Raw genomic sequence first — 21,855 nt, forward strand, 5'->3', positions numbered from 1 at the left:
TTGATATGAATTGCAATGTTTGTGTCATGGTAACACCGAATAGAGTAGATTTCATTCAGAAACTTTGAAAAAATGATGTATTTTTTCAAATTCTTTTTTAAATGATTTGATGTATTATTAAAATACCGCATTAGGTTTGATAATTTAACTCATTTTGTGAAAAAAACGAAAAACAAAAACTAAGAAGAATAAAATATTAAAAATGAAAAAAGAACATAAGTTGTTCAAAATAACAAAAAAATATTCAAAAACAAAATGATTTTTCATTTTCAAGGAGTGTTTTAAAACCGTCAAAAGATTTTTTTTTTAATTTGAAAAGATTTTTGAGATGCGAGAAATTATCTATAAATCGCAATTTATAATTTATAATTCCATTTGGAACATTAACTTTTCCATACAAGTCTCTATAAAGTTTGGGGGTTGGTCAAGATAAATTATCGTGTGAATATTCGAAAATCTGTATCTTGAGAAGGGATTTCTGATCGATTTGGTGTCTTGGGCAAAGTTATAGGAATGTAGAAAATAGGCAAGCGAAAACAATATTAAGGCTAAACATTTCCAAATATTTTTTTTTAATTCCTTTTTTCTAGACAGGGTTGTTACGGAGAAGTCAAAAAAAAATCCGCGCCAAATCCACGCCATATTATTTAACAAAAATAATTTCGCGACAAAATACAAGAGAGTTTCATTTTTTTATGAAATAAAAAAACATTTGGGAACAAAATTTAGAGCTCCATCAGAAAAAAACACAAAAATCACAGAATAAAGTTGTATTCAATAATAAAATAGCCGCATGAGGCCGAATCTCAGAACGCAGAATCTTGAAACACCGAAAATTTTATGGACATTTTTTTTTGCTAGGATGAAGTGAACTAGAGGGAGAAGCCATAATAATCATTTTAGCAAACCAAAAAAAAAGAATTCTAATAAAAATTCAAAAATTAAGAAATTTGGATATCAAATTTAAATTCTAAAATTAAAACAATTAAAAAGATCATAAAATTTATAAGTTTGAAAATCTTGATAAATTCATAAATCTAGGGATTTGAAATTTTAAATGCAGTTCGTACTTGATGATTTTCGCCACTCACAAAAATCGAAACACGAAATTTGTATTATTTTCTTCTCAAAATTTCTCGAATTTAAAATATGTCTCCGAAAGTACTCCAATATTATCAGTTTTTCTGTAATCTATGATGGTGACAAAAATAATATCATTTAAGAATTTTGCAGTTCTTTTTTCAAAAGGTTCTGAATTTAAGAATTGAAGAATTTTGAAATTTAGGGATCTTCTAATTTAAGAATTAAAAAAAAAAGAGAATTTAAGAATTCAAGAATTTAAGCATTTGAGCATTTGAGAATGTATAATTTTTATGCTCTTGGTGGTTTTAATTTTCAATTTTTAGAATTTGAAAATTTTGACTCTTTAAATTTTTAAAATCTAAAAAAATGTTTTTAATTTCTGAAATTTCGAGCTTTGAGTATTGTTGCTTTCATTTTTGAATGTTTGATCTTTTATTATTCTCTAAGAATGCTGAAATTTAGAAAAAAAAATCTTTCTGCGGGGTAGATTTTACTAAAATTCAAAGGCAAAGAGCCAGCATCAGTTACGTCCAATTAAGCTCATAATTGTGATTTGAGCACAGTACGGCCACCGAAAAAAGCCCCAATAATCATTTATGTTACATCCTAATGTAAAACTTCGAGAAAAGTTTGAAATATGATTCAACAGATTAAAATTTTAATGGATCCTTTATAAAATAAACAATAAATAAGGTTAAAAAGAACATTACTCAAAACTCAAATATTTAAAGCCGGTATGCAGATGTTCAAAAATTATTTGAGTGTAGCAATAAATTTCTTTAAAAAATCCTCGACAATACATTAAAAAAATATCTTCATGAAGATTATTTCGACGTATTCTCTTAATAAGAATACAAACAAACATTTTCGGAAGAAAATTAAATTTTTTCAGTAACAATTTCTAAGAAATTGCGCAAATTCAAAAACAATTACCTTGATTCCTGGTAATACTTTTCTTTTTAACTTGAAAGTAATTCTATCTCTCTCAATCATTTTACTAATCAAATTTCACATCCGCGCGAAATCCGTGCCTAAGCTAAATTAGCGCGGTTTAGCTGGCGCCAAGAAAAAAATCGAAAAATTGGTCGGAATTTTTTTTTTCAACTTTAGTTTTCGATGTAAAATCGAATTTGCAATCAAAAAATACTTTAGTGATTTTTTATAAAGTTCACCGTTTTTAAGTTATAATCATTTTTTGGTAACTTTTTTGAAAATAGTCGTAGTTTTTCATTTTTTGAAATAAGTGCCCATGTTTGCCCACCTTTGAATAAAATATTTATGAAAAGCTGAGAAAATTCTCTATATTTTGCTTTATGGAAAATTATATGACTACTTATGATGCAAAATGGCTTCTTTGGGCATACCGAAGGCACCAAAAAAGTTTCAGCCGGATTGAAAAATACAAAAAAAAAATTGAATGACCGAAATCTCAGAGAATTGCTCTTATATAACAATACTATATTTTACACTAAACACATCATACAAAACACATATGAAACTGTAAACTGGAGCGTTTGATACGGTATGTCCACGCATCCGTCCGCCTCTGTAGATTCTTTGAAATGTGATCCTCTATGGGTAATTCTCTACCAACTCACACGAAATCGGGAAAAGTTGCCCCGACCCCTCTTCGATTTGCGTGAAACTTTGTCCTAAGGGGTAACTTTTGTCCCTGATCACGAATCCGAGGTCCGTTTTTTGATATCTCGTGACGGAAGGGCGGTACGACCCCTTCCATTTTTGAACATGCGAAAAAAGAGGTGTTTTTCAATAATTTGCAGCCTGAAACGGTGATGAGATAGAAATTTGGTGTCAAAGGGACTTTTATGTAAAATTAGACGCCCGATTTGATGGCGTACTCAGAATTCCGAAAAAACGTATTTTTCATCGAAAAAAACACTAAAAAAGTTTTAAAAATTCTCCCATTTTCCGTTACTCGACTGTAAAAAATTTTGGAACATGTCATTTTATGGGAAATTTAATGTACTTTTCGAATCTACATTGTCCCAGAAGGGTCATTTTTTCATTTAGAACAAAATTTTTCATTTTAAAATTTCGTGTTTTTTCTAACTTTGCAGGGTTATTTTTTAGAGTGTAACAATGTTCTACAAAGTTGTAGAGCAGACAATTACAAAAATTTTAATATATATACATAAGGGGTTTGCTTATAAACATCACAAGTTATCGCGATTTTACGAAAAAAAGTTTTGAAAAAGTTACTTTTTGCGTTTCTCTTTGTTTCGTCGTCCGTGTCTGTCGCGGGTGACCATGAACGGCCATGATCGATGACGACCAACTTTTTTAAAACTTTTTTTCGTAAAATCGTGATAACTTGTGATGTTTATAAGCAAAACCCTTATGTATATATATTAAAATTTTTGTAATTGTCTGCTCTACAACTTTGTAGAACATTGTTACACTCTAAAAAATAACCCTGCAAAGTTAGAAAAAACACGAAATTTTAAAATGAAAAATTTTGTTCTAAATGAAAAAATGACCCTTCTGGGACAATGTAGATTCGAAAAGTACATTAAATTTCCCATAAAATGACATGTTCCAAAATTTTTTACAGTCGAGTAACGGAAAATGGGAGAATTTTTAAAACTTTTTTAGTGTTTTTTTCGATGAAAAATACGTTTTTTCGGAATTCTGAGTACGCCATCAAATCGGGCGTCTAATTTTACATAAAAGTCCCTTTGACACCAAATTTCTATCTCATCACCGTTTCAGGCTGCAAATTATTGAAAAACACCTCTTTTTTCGCATGTTCAAAAATGGAAGGGGTCGTACCGCCCCTCCGTCACGAGATATCAAAAAACGGACCTCGGATTCGTGATCAGGGACAAAAGTTACCCCTTAGGACAAAGTTTCACGCAAATCGAAGAGGGGTCGGGGCAACTGCTGTGTGAGTTGGCGGAGAATTACCCCTATGCGATAAACCCAACGTAGTAGGGCTGGCCGCTTTAATTTTCGGGTGTTCTCGGATGTACTGCAATTATTAATAATGACAAGCAAAGTGCTTGGAGCGTAATCTAATCACAAGACTTTCCAGCATGCTTTCATTGGACTGGCTGCGTTTGTGTTAGATTAGATTAGATTGTAATTTAAATAAGTTAGTTTTTCATTTCAAATCATTCTAAACGTGGCACTAATTTCAGGCATTTTTAAATGATTTTATATTTTTTATATATCCTTCAGAAAAGTCCTAAAAAAATTCAAAATAATCGTTTTGGGATATGTACCTATTTATTCTGCATTTTCATTTTGTCATTATGTGTAAACTTCATACATTTTTTTCAATAGTGTATCGATGGAGAGCAAAATGCTTTGTTTGACACCCATATTGCGAATCATGAATTTGTGGCTTTTATGAAAATGTTTAAAAATTAAATCAATGTTTTTTTTAAATAGGCAAATACCTACACCTGAAATTTTTTTTTTAATTTGGTTTGAATTACTGAAGAATTACAAGTCTCAGTACAGGCTGGTCAAATAAAACGGGTATGTAAATTAAAAAAAATATATATCTTGATAAATTCTAGTTTTTTTTTAATGTAACGTTTCATCATTCAAAGATGTAATTTCATAAACCTGCTTTCTTATTTCAGATTTTTTTGGATGTGGTTTAGGCTTCATCCATAAAGTACGTCACGCTAAAATCAGCCAAAATTTACCACCCCTCCCCCCCCCTTTGTCACGCTTTCCCTATACTTATAACACGCAATGTCACACTTTCTCAGACCCCCCCCCCTCCCCCCCTAGAGCGTGACATACATTATGGATGACGCCTTATTAGACGAAAATTGGCAAAATTTGATTATACATTTATGTACAAATATTTTTTTTATAACTTTATAATATTTTTGAAAATATTTGCATCGGCCTCATGATTTAAAAAATTAAAGCAAATTCAAAATATTGTTTTTTTAGAGAACTGTTTTTGAGATATAGCCACAAAAATTTTGATCAAGAGAACAAAAAAAAATTGTTTGTATAAATTCAAAAAATGTCCATGAGTGATCAGTATCGAAAATATTTTGATCGAAATATATTGAAATTTTCTAATAAGCTCAGTATTGATTGACTTACACCTGTCCACGGTAGTACATTGAAAATAAAATCTTTTTCCGTAATCGTGAATTGTTGATCATATGAGTACCATGAAGTAACACTTTGCCAATGTTTTTAAAAATGTCATTTTGAAAATGTCAAGTTGACCCCTAAAACTTTGCCTGTGTTTTTATATCAACATTTCCTATATTTTCAGTAAAAAGAAGTATGCAGTATTTTTTGTAGTATCCCAGACTATGCCTCTACGCATTTTTTACAATTTAAATGAAGGTGGTGCCATTCTATACCACACAATTTGAAAATGAAGCAAAGAATTGAAAAAGTGATTGTAAAACGAGAAAAAATAAGATAAGCAAAATGTAATTATATTAGGTGGTAGAATGAGCCAAATACGAATAAATAGAGGGTTAATGAAATTATTTACTTTTGTTTCAATACTATTCCACTGTCACAGCGTCTTCCAAAAACCGTACGGTGGGTTGAATCGGGACAAACCACTTAAACTTAATCTATTTTTTTTCCGGAAGCAGTCAGTAAAAAATTATAAAGATTTATATCAAGTTTAGAAATTTGTCCCAATTCATTTCAATTTGGCAGCAATTCCTCAGCCCTCACCTTTCACACATGACGGTGAATGACTCACACACCCGCCTGCATGCGTGGTTGTGGTTTGGGCGCGACAACATCGCGTCAGTAATAAAAATATAAAATGTTATTTTTTCACATTGCCTTCCCCACTGCTGCAATTTTTTCTTCCATCGAGCTCGTTATCACATTTGAAGAGTGTTAACACTTCCAGACGCACTTACCAACACCATCAAAGCAGAGGCGTGTGCTCACAGAATAAGGTTACCTTGCAGTAAACACACGCGCGCGATGAACTTGGATTGTGATTGGTGATAGTCGCACACACACACGTTCACTCTCTCCCTCGTTATGGTCTCGTTATCACGTTATCGTGCTTTATCGTGTGTTCTGCCCTTGGCATATGCAAATGTTGTGAATGGGGATGGAAAATAACATACATATTTGTTTACTTTTGTTACCAACGGCGAGTTGGTTGCGATAAGGGATGGTGAAATTAATGTAATGAATCCATATTGTTGTATAAAATCATAAAGAATACCATGAAACTGTATTGTTTCATTGCTAATTAGTTCGTTTCATGCAAGTTGAATACAAGTCTTGCATGCAATGTTCAGGCAGCGTGGTGCTGCCACCTGTTGGTGAGTAGCCTGTTTGCTGCAGTTTATTCAGTATTCCCAATCTTTTATACAGGAATTCCCTCTTTTATCAGCCAACGGAGTTCCATTCCATTATCGAAGTCCAAAAGACTTCATTTGCGCAGTTCAAACGACTCTATTTTGAGTCACTCAACGTGTGTGTATGTCAGAGTGTTTGTTCGGATATCGTACTCCCGTCGTCATAGTCATCTAGAGTAGAGTTGTTGTCAATCGAAAAACGAGGTCGACATTGTATCCGCTTTTGGCAGCCGGTCAGAATGTACGCTGCAGTCCTGGCAGTGTGTAATGCGATCCACAGAATAGAAGTTCATAGCGTAAATGTTTGCGCGGGGACATGGAGCAAGTGGTCATTCGAGCTGTCAGTTTGAATTTGATGCCACCCTATTTTTTTTGCTGTTCCAGCTGGGTGGACGAGCTCGTTGCCAAACGAGTTTGCAGCGTTCTTGAAATTGATTATTTTTAAGAGAAGATTCCTCCCGTTGGATCAAGTCCAGAACCAATAACCACATCGCTTTCATCGCGCCCAATTCGGACACCCCGAAAGTGGCATTAGCAATGATCGTTCTTGCGTCACTGGGCTAATAAATCCGATTACTTCGTTGTTCACACCTTGCCTTATTTGTGGCAGCCGTCGTCGATCAACCTCGCGGAAGACTAAACTGTCGGCGATGGTTTTGTCTGTTTCGACATGGTTGATTTGATTGGTTCGTCGCGCCAGCAGCAGGGATATAATTTCGCGAGTAGGTTGGTTTTACTATGGCTGCAAGAAGCGACGATGGTGGCGGTATAGAATCAAACAACAAAGGCTGTGGGCTTGCTTCGAGCTGTTTGTCACCTAGACGGTGAATTAAGCTGCCTTAAACGCTGTTAAAGTGGTTGTTAGCTGGTAAGGGTGGAACGAGCTTTGTTCAAGCTTGAAACTGAGTTGAAAGTGATTTTTTTTTCCAAGAAACTGTGTCAGTTTTGGTCTTTCTGTCATTTGTATATTTTTTTTAATCTTAAAATACATCAAAACATAGTTGCCGAACTATTGATTTATCAGAATTAAGGTAAGATGTTTTCGGTAATTTGATAGGCTTTTGAAAAAAAAGTTTGGAGGTTCACAAATCTAGCCTGATATTTGAAAAGGTTGTATGAAAACTAACAATGCTGTTTTGAAGGTCTCGGGACCAAAGAGCCAATGTCTGAGAATGTTTTTATCGGATTGTTCGAAGATTTTATATAAAATACATAAAAAATTGTGAAGTTTCATTAACAGGATTCCGAGATATGATTTTTTGAAAAAAAAAAGTGAGGAAATGGGTAAATTTTGGCTGATATTAGCGTGACGTACTTTATGGATGAAGCCTAAAAAGCTCAGTATCCTTTTGGCATTTCCAATCCTTAGTGCAACCATTGTTCAAACATTTATTGGAAATAAGCACCAACGATTGACAATCACTTTGAGATTCAAACAGCTCGTAAATAAACAGTTCTCTTACAAAATCGGCCAACATATTTTTTGATTTTTTTTGTTTTTTATTTGTTTGGCTTAAACTTTGAAGGGGCTTCCCTATGACCAAAGTGTTCATACAGTTTTGACAGCAGTCTATACAAAAAATGGTTCGTCAAAATTAGAAAATTTATATCTTTTAGAGGTATTTTCTGATCGATTTGGTGTTTTAGATAAAATTGTAGGTATTGTTGAGTTTTAATGATTTTTTCCACAATTTTGTTAAACAAAAACTCAATTTCACGATTCCGTATTTTTTAAATGTTTTTATATGTTTTAGGAAACAAACTTTGAGCCTTGAGAAGTACGAATCAAAAATTTGCCGCCGAGTTACGTTTGTTGAAAAAATAATGACTCGACTTTTTTAATTCAGGTTTTATTGTTGAAATTAAATTTTCAATCGAAAAGTACCTTACAGAAATGTTGATAAAGTGCGCTGTCTAAGAAATATTGAATATTGGTCCTCGGTTGCTGAAAAACAGCGGATAAAAAAAAAGAAATTGGACAATTTTGAAAAAAAAAAATGTTTTCTAAGTCTCACCAAATCAGCTCCCATTATCTAGAGCCAATATTTCAGCAACTTATGATCAAATTTTCAATGTTAAAAAATGAAATATTTGTAAAATTTTGTGAAAAAGAGCGTACATTTACGTGTCATTCAGACGATTACATTAATACAGTAACGTTCACTTATTTTCTGTGTAGACAGAAACAGAGGGCATACAAGCATCGAATTGTAAAATATAAAACATTTTCAAGCCATCGTTCATTGTTCGTAGGGGGAGAGGGGGTAATATGCACCCCCGGGGCAAAATGCACCCCCAGCTTTAGATGTTCTAAAACAACTATTATTCTTCGTCACCCATGTGTTAAAAGTTTTGAAAAACCCTCAAAATTGTTTTAAAATGTATATTTCTAAATATATTTTTGATTCATTCCAAACAACCAGGCGGGGCAATATGCACCACAACAATAGGGCAAAATGCACCGGGTAAAAGCAGTTTTCACTAATCACCACTAGATGACAACGCTGTTTTTTTTTCAAAGGAGCATCACAGCTGTGCATTTTGCCCCGACTACGCTTATTACATAGAATTCAAATAAAAATACATTTTTTAATGTTTTTGGACTCATCTATCTATAGAATAATGAAGATTGTGGTAAAAACTATATAAACAAAAACTTACAATATCAATAAATGTTTTTTATATTGTCCAAAAATCATATTGGAAGTTCAATATAAATTAGATCAAAACACAACATTTTAATGTTTTGCAAATAACCTTGGCTGTTTTTATCCTACCATGCTAAAACTTTTCCAGCATAGTTTTACAATGTTAAGCTTCCAATTTCTATGATTTTTTCTCAGGAAAATTCTTCCTAATATTGAGAAATGCTGGGGATGCATATTACCCCCTCTCCCCCTATCATTATTATTTGTAAACCTGAGAACTCATTTTCAAATAACAATAAGTTTTTATCAATAGAAAAGGCGACTCAAATTTCAAATAGAACTTATATAACAGTCCTTAAAAGTACGTTTTTAAAATTTAATTCTCATAATTAATTGCTTCCCCTTCCTAAACGCTGACACACCTAAATGGATAAAAATGATGTTTAATTCTAAAACTTATTAACTAGTTTTTTTTTAAATGAAAACATTGCCTTGAATGTTTGAAAAAATAAAGCCTCTATTAATTAAGAAAAAAAGATCGATAAAGCAGGAATTTGACCATTTCGCACTTTTTGATACTTTGGATGTTTTTCTGCTTTGTTTGTTTGCATGCATGCATATGAGCAATTCTCTCAGATTTCGGTCATTCGATTTTTTTATATTTTTTAATCCGACTGAAACTTTTTTGGTGCCTTCGGTATGCCCAAAGAAGCCATTTTGCATCATTAGTTTGTCCATATAATTTTCCATACAAATTTGGCAGCTGGCCATACAAAAATGATGTATGTAAATTCAAAAATCTGTATCTTTTGAAGGAATTTTTTGATCGGCAAAGTTGTAGGTATGAATATGGACTACACTGAAAAAAAAATTATGCACGGTAAAAAAAAAATTGATGATTTTTTATTTAACTTTTTGTCACTAAAACTTGATTTGCAAAAAAAAAAACACAATTTTTTTATTTTTGATATGTTTTAGAGGACATCAAATGCAAACTTTTCAGAAATTTCCAGGTTGTGCAAAAAATCTTTGAGCGAGTTATAAATTTTTGAATCAATAAAAAAAAAACATTCAAAAAATCGAAAAATTGGTCGCAAAAAATTTTCAATTTCTATTTTCGATGCAAAATCAAATTTGCAATCAAAAAGTACATTAGTAAAATTTTGATAAAGTGCACCGTTTTTAAGTTGAATCCATTTTTAGGTGACTTTTTTGAAAATAGTCGCAGTTTTTAATTTTTTTTAAATTAGTGCACATGTTTGCCCACTCTTTAAAAGGGCGTAATATTGAATGTTTGGCCCTTTTAAAATGTTAGTCTTGGTTTAAAAATTTTGAAAATATTTTTTTTCGAAAAGATCGAAAAATTTCACGAATGTTTCATATATAACTATTGAAAATCGGACCATAAGTTGCTGAGATATCGACATTAGAAAATGGTGTGTTGTTTTGACTTAGAAAACATCAATTTTCCTGTTTTTAAATCTTTGCATGGCAATATCTCAGCAACTAAGGGTCGTATCAACAAAATTCAAAAATGCAAAATATAAAGAATTTTCTCAGCTTTTCAAAAATATTTTTTCAAAAGTGGGCAAACATGTGCACTAATTTAAAAAAATTAAAAACTGCGACTATTTAAAAAAAAAGTCACCTAAAAATGGATTTAACTTGAAAACGGTGCACTTTATCAAAATTTCACTAAAGTACTTTTTGATTGCAAATTTGATTTTACATCAAAAAATGAAGTTAAAAAATTTTTGCGACCAATTTTTCGATTTTTTGAAAAAGAATCAGTATTGATTCAAAAATTCATAACTCGCTCAAAGATTTTTTGCACAACCTGGAAATATCTGAAAAGTTGGCTTTTGATGTCCTCTAAAATATATCAAAAATAAAAAAAAATAAAAATAGTGTTTTTTTTTTGGCAAATCAAGTTTTAGTGACAAAAAGTAATATAAAAACTAACTTAATCCACCTATGTGGTTGGAGCCTTCCTCACAACAATGGCTGTACACAAGTGTCATCTATTTTTTAGATCCGGCTTCCAAAAAGTACATCGATATCACTTAAGTGGCCATATCTCGAGACAGGGTTGTCAGATCTTCAATGTTTTGGGCTCGTTGGAAAGGTCTTTTGATAACCTAACCAACAATAGGTCGGATGGTGGATCCGGACATAGTTTACATACATTTAAGTGAGATCCGGCTTCAAAAAAGTACATCAATATCACTTAAGGGGCCATATCTCGAGACAGGGTTGCCAGATCTTCAATGTTTTAGACTCGTTGGAAAGGTATTTTGATAACCTAACCAACGATGGGTCGGATGATGGACCCGGACATAGTTTACATACATTTAAGTGAGATCTGGCTTCAAAAAAGTACATCAATATCACTTAAGTGGCCATATCTCGAGACAGGGTTGCCAGATCTTCAATGTTTTACACTCGTTGGAAAGGTCTTTTGATAACCTAACCAACGTCGGGTCGGATAGTGGACCCGGACATAGTTTACATACATTTAAGTGAGATCCGGCTTCAAAAAAGTACATAAATATCACTTAAGTGGTCATAACTCGAGACAGGGTTGCCAGATCTTCAATGTTTTGTACTCATTGGAAAGGCCTTTCAATTGCCTAACCAACGATGGGTCGGATAGTGGAGCCGGACATAGTTTACATACATTTAAGTGAGATCCGGCTTCAAAAAAGTACATCAATATCACTTAAGTGGCCATATCTCGAGACAGGGTTGCCAGATCTTCAATGTTTTAGACTCGTTGGAAAGGTCTTTTGATAATCTATCCAACGATGGGTCGGATGATGGACCCGGACATAGTTTACATACATTTAAGTGAGATCCGGCTTCAAAAAAGTACATCAATATCACTTAAGTGGCCATATCTCGAGACAGGGTTGCCAGATCTTCAATGTTTTGGACTCATTGGAAAGGTCTTTTGATAAGTTAACCAACAATAGGTCGGATGGTGGATCCGGACATAGTTTACATACATTTAAGTGAGATCCGGCTTCAAAAAAGTATATCAATATCACTTAAGTGGCCATATCTCGAGACATGGTTGCCAGATCTTCAATGTTTTGGACTCGTTGGAAAGGTCTTTTGATAACCTAACCAACGATGGGTCGGATGGTGGATCCGGACATAGTTTACATACATTTAAGTGAGATCCGGATATATGTGAAAACACATTTTTATACATAACCTTTGAACTACTTATCGAAACTTCAATCTGTATAAAACTCGATCTATGGGACCTTAAACCAAGTCGAATGCAACAGGTTCGGGTCAAATCGGTTCAGCCAGTGCCGAGAAACATGAGCTAGTTTGTTGGTCACATACATACATACATACACACACACATACACACAAAAATTTGTTCAGTTTTCGATTCTGAGTCGATATGTATACATGAAGGTGGGTCTACGACGTTTTTATACGAAGTTCATTTTTAGAGCAGGATTATAGCCTTACCTCAGTGAGGAAGGCAAAAATCATCAAAAATTTTGTTACCGTGCATCATTTTTTTTCAGTGTAGTCCATATCCATACCTACAACTTTGCCGAAGACACCAAATCGATCAAAAAATTCCTTCAAAAGATACAGATTTTTGAATTTTCATACATCATTTTTGTATGGCCAGCTGCCAAATTTGTATGGAAAATTATATGGACAAACCAATAATGCAAAATGGCTTCTTTGGGCATACTGGAGGCACCAAAAAAGTTTCAGTCGGATTAAAAAATACAAAAATAGTAGTTTATGCAACAAGTTGCAAAAAGAGGATTTTTTCAGCACGAGGCGTACATTTATCCAACGAGGTTCACCGAGTTGGATAAATACGAAGAGTGCTGAAAAAATCAAGTTTTGTAACGAGTTCCATACAACATTTTTTGCAATTCCAAAAAACACACACTGAGTGAAATTTTATGTCAAATTTTCATGTATTTTGTCAATAAATCGTTAAAATCAAAAAAATGTTGAAAAGTGTTACTTTTCGAAACAAGTGCTGAAAAGTAGAACTTTTCAGCACCCATTTGAGTGCTGAAAAGAAGAACTTTTCAGCATTTATTTTGAAAAGTGTTGCTATTCGATTCTGTTATTTTTAGTACAGAAAAGTAGGCTATTTCGTCATTCAAGAATGACAGGAAAAGTAAGTAGTTTCACGACGGAATTGCAAAAATAAAATTTTCATTCTGTTGTTTTTTTAACTATAAAATAAATAAATTTAAGATTTGCAGCAGAACACAGGATTTTTTTGTAACAGCGACTTTTTGGAAACATATCAATTTAAGTGAGAATTCCGCAAATTGATTATTTTGTTGAAAAATGCACTTCAAAAATGATTTACAGTATAAAATTGTCTTAATTTGGAAGGTGTAGTTTTGGAAGGTGGAATAAAACTCTTTTATGACGTAATTTAACCTCAATTAGGACTGAAAAGTGAGACCAGAAAAGTGGTAAAATTACACATTTTCTGAGGTAAAATTGCACATTTTTTTCTTATATAAAAGATGTACCCCTTCCCAGATGTTATATAAAGAATACTTTTACAGTTAAATCAAACTCAGCTTCAAACCCCCGAAAACCCTACTCCAAAGAAATCCAATAATCACCAATTCCCGTAGGTGGAGGCCATCTCATCAAAAAAGTGTGCCGCCATGCAAGAACTCACCGTCTGCGGTGCAAAACTATCAATGAGCAAGCCAATATTCAATGCAAATTGGCCACACTTGTGAAGCGCTTTGTGGGTGACGACGACGTCACCCCAGAAGTCCACAAACTACTGCGGCTGGTGACGAAAGCTTTTCATATTAACTCTAGGAGTTTGGTAATTATGATTAATGGTAGATTGGGTTCCCTCCTGGGGAGTTTTTTTTTTTCTAATGAGAAAGCTCACACGCAAGCTTGATTAGAAAAAGTAGATGGTACTAAAATAATCATTTGTAATCAAACTTGTCAGGAGTTTTTTTTGTGGCGCACGTGATTCTCGATTCTTGGCAACTTCTTATCTTTTCCAGCAACAGCTGTTGAACTACTTTTCATACAGTACAAAGCGAGAGCTTGCTCTTCCTAGTCGAACATTCCATTTTTCCCCATCCTTGAGCAAGCAAAAAATTCCCAACATCTTCACCGCGGTGGTGTGCCAAGGATGCCAGTGAAAAGGATGCTGCTCTCTTGCTCTGAAATTGCTTTACCCCAGCACACTCGTCCCAGCAGCAGAACATTGAGGTTAATTCATTCCACAGTAAACTGTCTGGAGGGAGTCTCCCATCGCTTTGTGAGCTGGCTGGGGGCAGGTCATTGAGACAGTGAACCACTTTCGGAACTTCTTGCGGTTTTATTTTTCTTACTTTGGGAAGATGTTGTAGTGTCAACGATCGATACAGACTCCCAGTTTGCAGGTCGTTGTCTCTTGGGTAGTTCAGCGATTGATGATTTGTGAGCTTATTAAAAAAAAAGGAAATTAAATTTTCCGGAAGTAACAGGTGCACCCAGCACCGAATCCAAGTTAATCCAACTGAACAATTGCTGCGTTGATCGTAATCAACTTCCTCTAACAAAGTCCATGAACGCATGAAGGTCTCTTTCTCCACACAACTTTTGTAGGCAGTTTTCCCCCCCTTCATTGTTCGGACCATCCGTCGTGCATGTCGGCACACTCTCGACATGGACAAAGTGGGGAAAAGTGCCATAAAACACCGCTGCTCTGCAGGGGGACCAACCTCCCACTCCCAATGGACAAAACACACCCATGGACATTGTCTCTGCTTGAGCAACGCAGACAGCAACAGCTGCCGGGTGTGCGCTCACAACTCAAACAATTGAAAATCACTCAATCTGAAACAATTAATTTATAGGTGGCTACCGTCGGTGATGACACGACGACTGTGACACCGGAGGAATGTTGGACGAAAAAAATAAATAAATTTTAACAACAAAAAAAACTTTTTTTCAATATTAAAGGACTTATTATTTTTAAAAACTATTTTTTCTTAGAAATTTAATATTTACCATTTTTCACAGTGCCATTTGGAGAGGAAAAAATTCCACGACAGTTGAAAAATTTTGCTCACGCGATGTGAATCATCCTAGCAGTGTTACGTAGCCAGTGTACTAGCTGGACAATTGCAGTAGTTGAGAAACACGTCTTGCACATGAAGTAAAGAGCCAATTGTTCCGTCATTTAGTTATTTGAAGATTGCGATCGAACAGAAAATTTTCCTTTTGAAGTTGATAAAATTATTTGATTTTTTAAATATGTCTAAATATTTATAAACTAAAAACCAATTTGTTAAAAGTAGGTCGACATCATCTTCTGAGTTTAATATTCAAATTGATCAACCCTCAAACTCCTCACAGGACTCTTTTAACACCAAAACTTCCGAATAATGACGTGGTTAAATAAATTATTCAAAATTCCCCCCTCTAAAAAAAAGGGCTGTCATCGACTCTAACACGTCCCCTCAACGACACCCTCAAACAAAAATAATCTCATTCTTCTCCGTCTCTCAAAAGTCCCTAAAAAACAGTTCACCAGAGTGTGCGCCATCCAAAGTCCTTTGCTGGTAAACAATGTCACCTCGTCCGTAGCACTGCAAAAGGACACACAACAGAGCAAATTCCATTAACCCACTCCCCCACTGCTGGCTGGCGGGATGCTGATGCTGCGACACAACAAACGCACACCAGCAACACTAGCAGCACGAAGCTCTAAAATACGCTTCGCAGCAGCATCCTTTTTTGGTCCTTCGTCGTCCTCACCAACACCAGTGAATGAAGCTATTTTGGTCCGTTCAGCGGTTAGGGTGACGACTCGAATTGATTTTTATTGTAGTTTTCAAAAAATATATTTCCAGAGTTTTTTTTAAAGGTCCTATAAACATATCTGGAGTTTTTTTTGAAAAGGTCAATAAACCAAATTTCCAGTTTTTGCTTTTTGGGTGTTTTTGAAACCGCCTTGAGTCAGGGGTATTAAAAAACACCCAAAAAGCACCCAAAAGTCCTTTTAAAAAAAAAAACTCCAGATATGTTTTTTTTTCAAATGCAGGCATTTCAGAAATTTTGAATAAAAATAAACATCAATTTTCTGCTATGTATTTTCTTGTGTTAAAGTTATTGTAAATTTTACACGCTTTGATTTTTTTTGAAATATGTTTATTAGGGTGGGTACGTTTTTCAAAAAGTTCTCGGATCAAGTTTTAGTATGGTTCCCCTTGTAGGGCATGCCCATTGGGACTTTCATGCCAAATATCAACTCATTTGGTTGTAAACTGGCTGCGCGCATCAGGGTTAAACTTTACATGGGAATTACTATGGGAAATTGGAACTTTTTGTTCAAACGCTCCTACAGGTCTGGGAAAATCACGCGCCATCTTCTGGTATGGTCAGGCCTAAGGGGAATGGTTTGGAGAAAACTTTTCCCGAAGAGAGCATACGGATGCGTTGTACCTAGAGCTGGCGCATCGGCAAACAATCCGATGTCTCCGGAATCAACGGTTTTCCCTCAAAAAGCATCAAATTTTCCTTAGCATGCTATGAAACCTTGATGAACACCGCGACGCCATATGTCAGACAGCCCTAATGTTTATAGAAGCGATCAGAATATTCCGCAAAGATTTTATTTTTTAACATTACAAATCGGACCAATAGTTTCTGAGTTATTGTCAGTTGAAAATCACAGGCTAATTTAACGACACTTGAAAAATTCATTTCATCGATTCGCATTTTTGGTGAGGCTGTATCTCAGAAACTAGTTGGCCGATTTTTAAAGTTTCAAAGAAACAATTGTAGAAAATTTTAAGGTTGAAAAAAAAACATGGTTTGCTTTTATTTCAAGAGCTATTTTTAAAGTGCTAAAATCAAAAAAAAATCGAAAATGTATGGCTAAACTAAAACATTTCACAAAATTACGAAATAAAAAAATAAAAAATAAAAAATTACATACATTTTTTTCCGTGCATCGATTTTTTCCGAAAATTCCTAATCATAACCTGCAACTTTGCCGAAGACCCCAAATTGATCAGAAAATCCTTCTCAAGATATGTAATTTCACAAATTAAACAAATTTTTCTTGCATGAGTTAAATTGGTATGTATACTAATACCAATTCAAAGTTCATCAAATCAAGTCAGTAAGAAGTGGTGAGGAAAATCGTAAAAAATCTTGATTTTGCTCCGGGCGGGAAGGGGTTAAATCACGCTATCTTCTTCTGAACGATTATGTTTTGTACGTTTATATCTTCACTTTTGCAAACGAAGCATTGTTTGACCGTTTGATGCTTCCTCTTTTCGAGATGCATGTTTTGAAGGACACTGGATTTTTTATCCACATAAACCAGAACAGTAACAAATTCAAGATGATTTTATAAACTATTTGAATTTCAAAACTGACTAATTAGCTTATCCGAACGCAATTTATTCGGAATAGTGAGTAATCTCTGTAAATGCAAAAAGTTTCGAGGGACCATTCAAAAACCACGTGGACACTTTTTAGAAGCTTCAGACCCATGTGGTTCATGGATGGTCCCTAGAGACTATTTGCATTTACAAGGATGATGATTTTTTCTTTGAATGTTGCAAAAATGGAACCTACATTTTCTGATCAACTCAAATTTGGTGGGGCTGTTGATACCATCAAACAGTCCAGACTCAATTACTCTTGGGCCTCGGAAAAAAAAATCAGTTCGGATAATAGAATCCGAATATTTTTGATGGTCGAGCCTAAGTATGAGAGGGATAGTGAAATTTCACGATTTCGCAGACAGCGAAGCGATCCGTAAAATTTGGCTTTTTGTAACGATTTTTTCTCAAAATAATTTATCAAACTCAAATAGGAATAAAAATAATCTTATCACTGCTTATTACTACTGTAGAATTAAGCAAGTGAATACCCTTTTTAATAATTTGATTTTTGACGATTACGTGGACGGCAAGAAATTCGTGAAATTTATCAATTTTCTCAAATTATTTTATTTTCAAATAAGGCTGGTACAAATTTTATATAAAGTTTTTTTGTGGAAATTTTGTTGTCAAAAGTGCGAGAGAAAAGTGCGGGCCAAATCCAAGTTACAGTGCAAGGATCAATACTTTTTTTGAAAACTAATGATTGCAAAACAACTCAACTAGTGTAAAATGCATTTTAAAAAACTTTTTGCATTCAAATGTTGAGACTATGGCTTGTTATTTTATTTTTTTATTATTTTGCCCCTCCTCGACTCCGGCCAGAGCCGAGGGATGATTCTTTTGAAAGAAAAAAAAAATTAAAGCTTTTTTCTGTTCTTATTTGGAATAAATATTTCGATTTCGTTACAAATTATATTATTTTTACATATTGATTTAAAATTTAAATTTTGAAAAGGTAGGTAGATGAAAAAAATTTAATGTGCCAAATGTCACAGAAAATTTAAATAATTATTTTACTAATTTTGACTGGAGAAGTATGCTTTGATATGTTCAATCCATAAACCAGGTGGAAACTTTTTGGAAAATAAGGAGAGTTTTATTTTGTCACGTTCAAATTTAGTGAAGATTATTTTAGTTTATTGAAGAATAATAAATAATGAAGCATGACAAGTAATTTCTTTGATTCAAACATAAGATTTTCAGAGTTATTTTTCACGTTCCGCGAAATTTGCGTGAAATTTGGTGTTCTAAAATTAAGGTCCCCGTGAAATTTGCAATTTTCAAGCCCAAATATGACCCATAAACTACTCTAAAATGATTAAGTATTTTTAAATCCAAGATGGCGCCCAAAATGACGGTCATAATTGCGGTATTAACATACTAAAAAAAAGCAGTTTTGAATGTAAAAGGGAATCAAATATTTAAATTTGACTAAGAACTTAAATTTAATGTTTGAAAAACGAATATAAAAAAAAACAAAGAAATGTCATAATTTGATTATCCAAAGTCTTATATAAACCTTCGGATAATCGAAACATCGGATAATCGATTCTGGACTGTAACAAGCAAGAATCTCGATTTTCGATCCCTAGCATTCAAAATTCAATAGCTCGCGAACTGAGAATAAAAATTGAACGAAAATGGAAAACCCAGGAACACGGCGCTGAGGGGAAAACTTTAATTAAAATATGCGCTCAATGTGAACATGAAGCAAAAAGTTTTCAGTTGCGCAACAAACATTTAAACACAATAATGGAAAACGGACTTCTTCAATCGATTCTATGTCAAATTTTCTTTAAAATGAGACTTGACTTTGAACGACTTTGCGGTTCCAGAGACATCGCAGTTTTAAAATGGAGGTTTTAGCATTTGCTGCGAAAAAGGCGAAACTTTGGGGTGGTACCAAAAAGGCCCGATTTGGACGAAAGTCGAGATTCTTGCTTGGTTTGATGGTATTAATAGCCCCATCAAATTTGAGCTTGATCAGAAAAGTTGGTTTCGAGTGCTGTGTTTGAGGTGGAATGACCAAAGCATTTTTCAGATCGTGATTTATTTTTGATTTCAAACTAATTATTACATAAAGGAAGTCAATATTAACAATGCTTACTAGGTTCAAAAGAGGGACATCTAGGGGAACAGCATGTAGTTTTATCGCGTTTCATCTGAAATCAAGTAATAAACTGCGTAACGGGAAGTGAGCAATCAGGTTTATCTGAAAAGTTTGGGCAAATAAACTGTTTAAAAAGTGAAAATCGTCAATTTGGATGGAATTTGGACCAAGTTCTTAACCTGCAAACATTCAAGAATCTCCTGCGCATATTAAATTTCAGTTTAATTTGTTTTTTAAAATTGTTTTTACTATTATTTTCGTTGCAAGTAAATACAATTTACATAAAATGTTAAGTTTAATTATTGTTGAGCATTTTGCGCTGAATTTTTCGCTATCGTTTCGCCACCCTGCTTTCCCCAAACCTATAACACCGTGCACTGGTGTTGGTACCACGGCTGGCATGCCAAAACGCGTCCTCGCGCGTTCCGAAATTTTATTGTTTTTCAGGTTCGTCCTTACTCGTCCTCCAGCATCCCTTCCGAACGGGGAAAAAGGTTCATCGTCCCTCGCTTCGTCGTCGGCCTTGAATGCATTCTTTCTGCCAATCTTCCAATCTTGTCTCGTTTTTCTTTTCGATTTTTGAGGCAGGGAAAGGATACTCTTGGATACGAACAAAGGCCCTAGCCCAACACGGGTTTTGGTGTGCGGGGCAGGATGAAAGAAGGAATGTTCTTGGAAGGACTTACCTTGTAACACTGGATCTCGTCCAGGACGATCTCGGACTCGCGCTGAACACGCTCGACCTCTTCGTAAACTTCCCGCTCCAGGTCGGTCGGCGCAGCGTTCTCAAAGTCCAGAAAGACGTCGTACGTCTTGGGTGTGCAGCAGGTCGACTCATCGCGGGCCAGCAGGCTCAACAACTTCCCCATGACTAAGCTCGGAACCTTGACTCGTTGCTGCTGCTACTACTAATCAGAGTGGGGTTCTTCCTTACACGAACGCTCAATTGCTTATCACTACAGCGTAGAGGGCAGAGGATGGATTTCACTGAACTTCCAGAACTCAACAAAACGCCCCCCTCGATTCGTTTCGATTATCGGCGGAAGCCCCTCAGCTGCTGATGCTGCTATCAGGGAGCACCACAATCGCACATATTCCGTAACACAAAACCCGTCTTCGGTGAAACTCTTCAACAGATCTCCCACATAGCCAAACTTGCACCTCTCCAAAGAATCTTCTTCTCACACCGCCGCACCCAGATTTTCGGGAACTGCTCCCGATGTCTTCTTCCCTGGCAGGAGGTCACTTGACTCGTTCCCCAACCTCAAACAATAATCCGCGCTTCTAAAAGTAGCTCGGAACGGAATTTGCTCACTTCACCGTAGCAAGTTATGCCCCGAAAAGGCCACTAAAACACACACACACACACACAGAATCTGCTCCGAATCTTCTCTAGATGTATCCCGGAACGGAACGAGGCGAGTGGACCGTGTCGACGTGAACCCGTTGCGTGTACGTACGGCGTGTGATGTGATAGCTGACTGACTGACTGGCTGACTAGCTGCTGCTAAAGGCAACAAGAGACCCACCAGGGCTTGTGGTTAGGGTTCGCTTCGCAGTGGTGGTCGAATTTCCTTTATGTTGTTACAGGGCCTGCAGTGAGAGAGGAGTTTGGAGAGAGAGTTAGTTAGTGGAGAGAGAATTAGAATGGGAGAGTTGCAATTATTCGACGATAAGTTTTTAAAAAGGCGGATCTTCTAAATTAAAGCTATTTTCCATTTTTTGCTTTTTGGGTGTTTTTTAATACCCCTGACTCAAGGCGGTTTCAAAAACACCCAAAAGGCAAAAACTAGAAATTTGGTTTATTGGACCATTTCAATAAAAAAAAACTCCAGATGTTTATTATTTATTTGTGAGTAATTCTAGCTGACAGTGGATCACTAAAATCGTTTGTCATATTTTATTGCAGGAACAAAAAAGGAGTCCATAACTCCATAAACTAAAACTTTAAAGCATGGGTGACCAAAGTATGCCCCGCGAGGTGATTTTTTGTGGCCCGCGGACCCATTTTGAATGATCATATAAAATGACCCTTTGAGAAATCTGTAAAGTAATTTGTAATTCTTCAAAATTTAGGTTTAGTTATAACCATTATAGAGATTTTCTTTATATAAATATAATTACTTATCAAAATTTGATTTCGATTGTTCGAATGAAATATTTTGTGGTTTGGTTGAGCGTTTCAGCAGAATGCTAATATGACCAAAGTAGAAAACTTTAAGAAATTTAGGTATTCTATATTAATTCAAAAATTATAACGCACA

At 34.8% G+C, this 21,855-nt stretch overlaps 1 protein-coding gene across 1 annotated transcript in view; it reads right to left on the bottom strand.

Moving 5' to 3' along the window:
- The window catches only part of LOC120425995 (CYFIP-related Rac1 interactor B), a 62,429-nt gene extending 41,254 nt beyond the window's left edge, over window positions 1-21,175 (bottom strand). The window contains exon 1 of the mRNA XM_039590658.2: window positions 20,278-21,175. Within this exon, the coding sequence (XP_039446592.1) occupies window positions 20,278-20,460 (183 nt within the window). The 5' untranslated portion in view covers window positions 20,461-21,175. The remainder of the gene's footprint in view (window positions 1-20,277) is intronic.
- Between the last annotated feature and the right edge of the window lie 680 nt (window positions 21,176-21,855).

Source organism: Culex pipiens, chromosome 3 (assembly GCF_016801865.2).
Source record: "Culex pipiens pallens isolate TS chromosome 3, TS_CPP_V2, whole genome shotgun sequence".
In the NCBI taxonomy this organism is placed as follows: domain Eukaryota; kingdom Metazoa; phylum Arthropoda; class Insecta; order Diptera; family Culicidae; genus Culex; species Culex pipiens.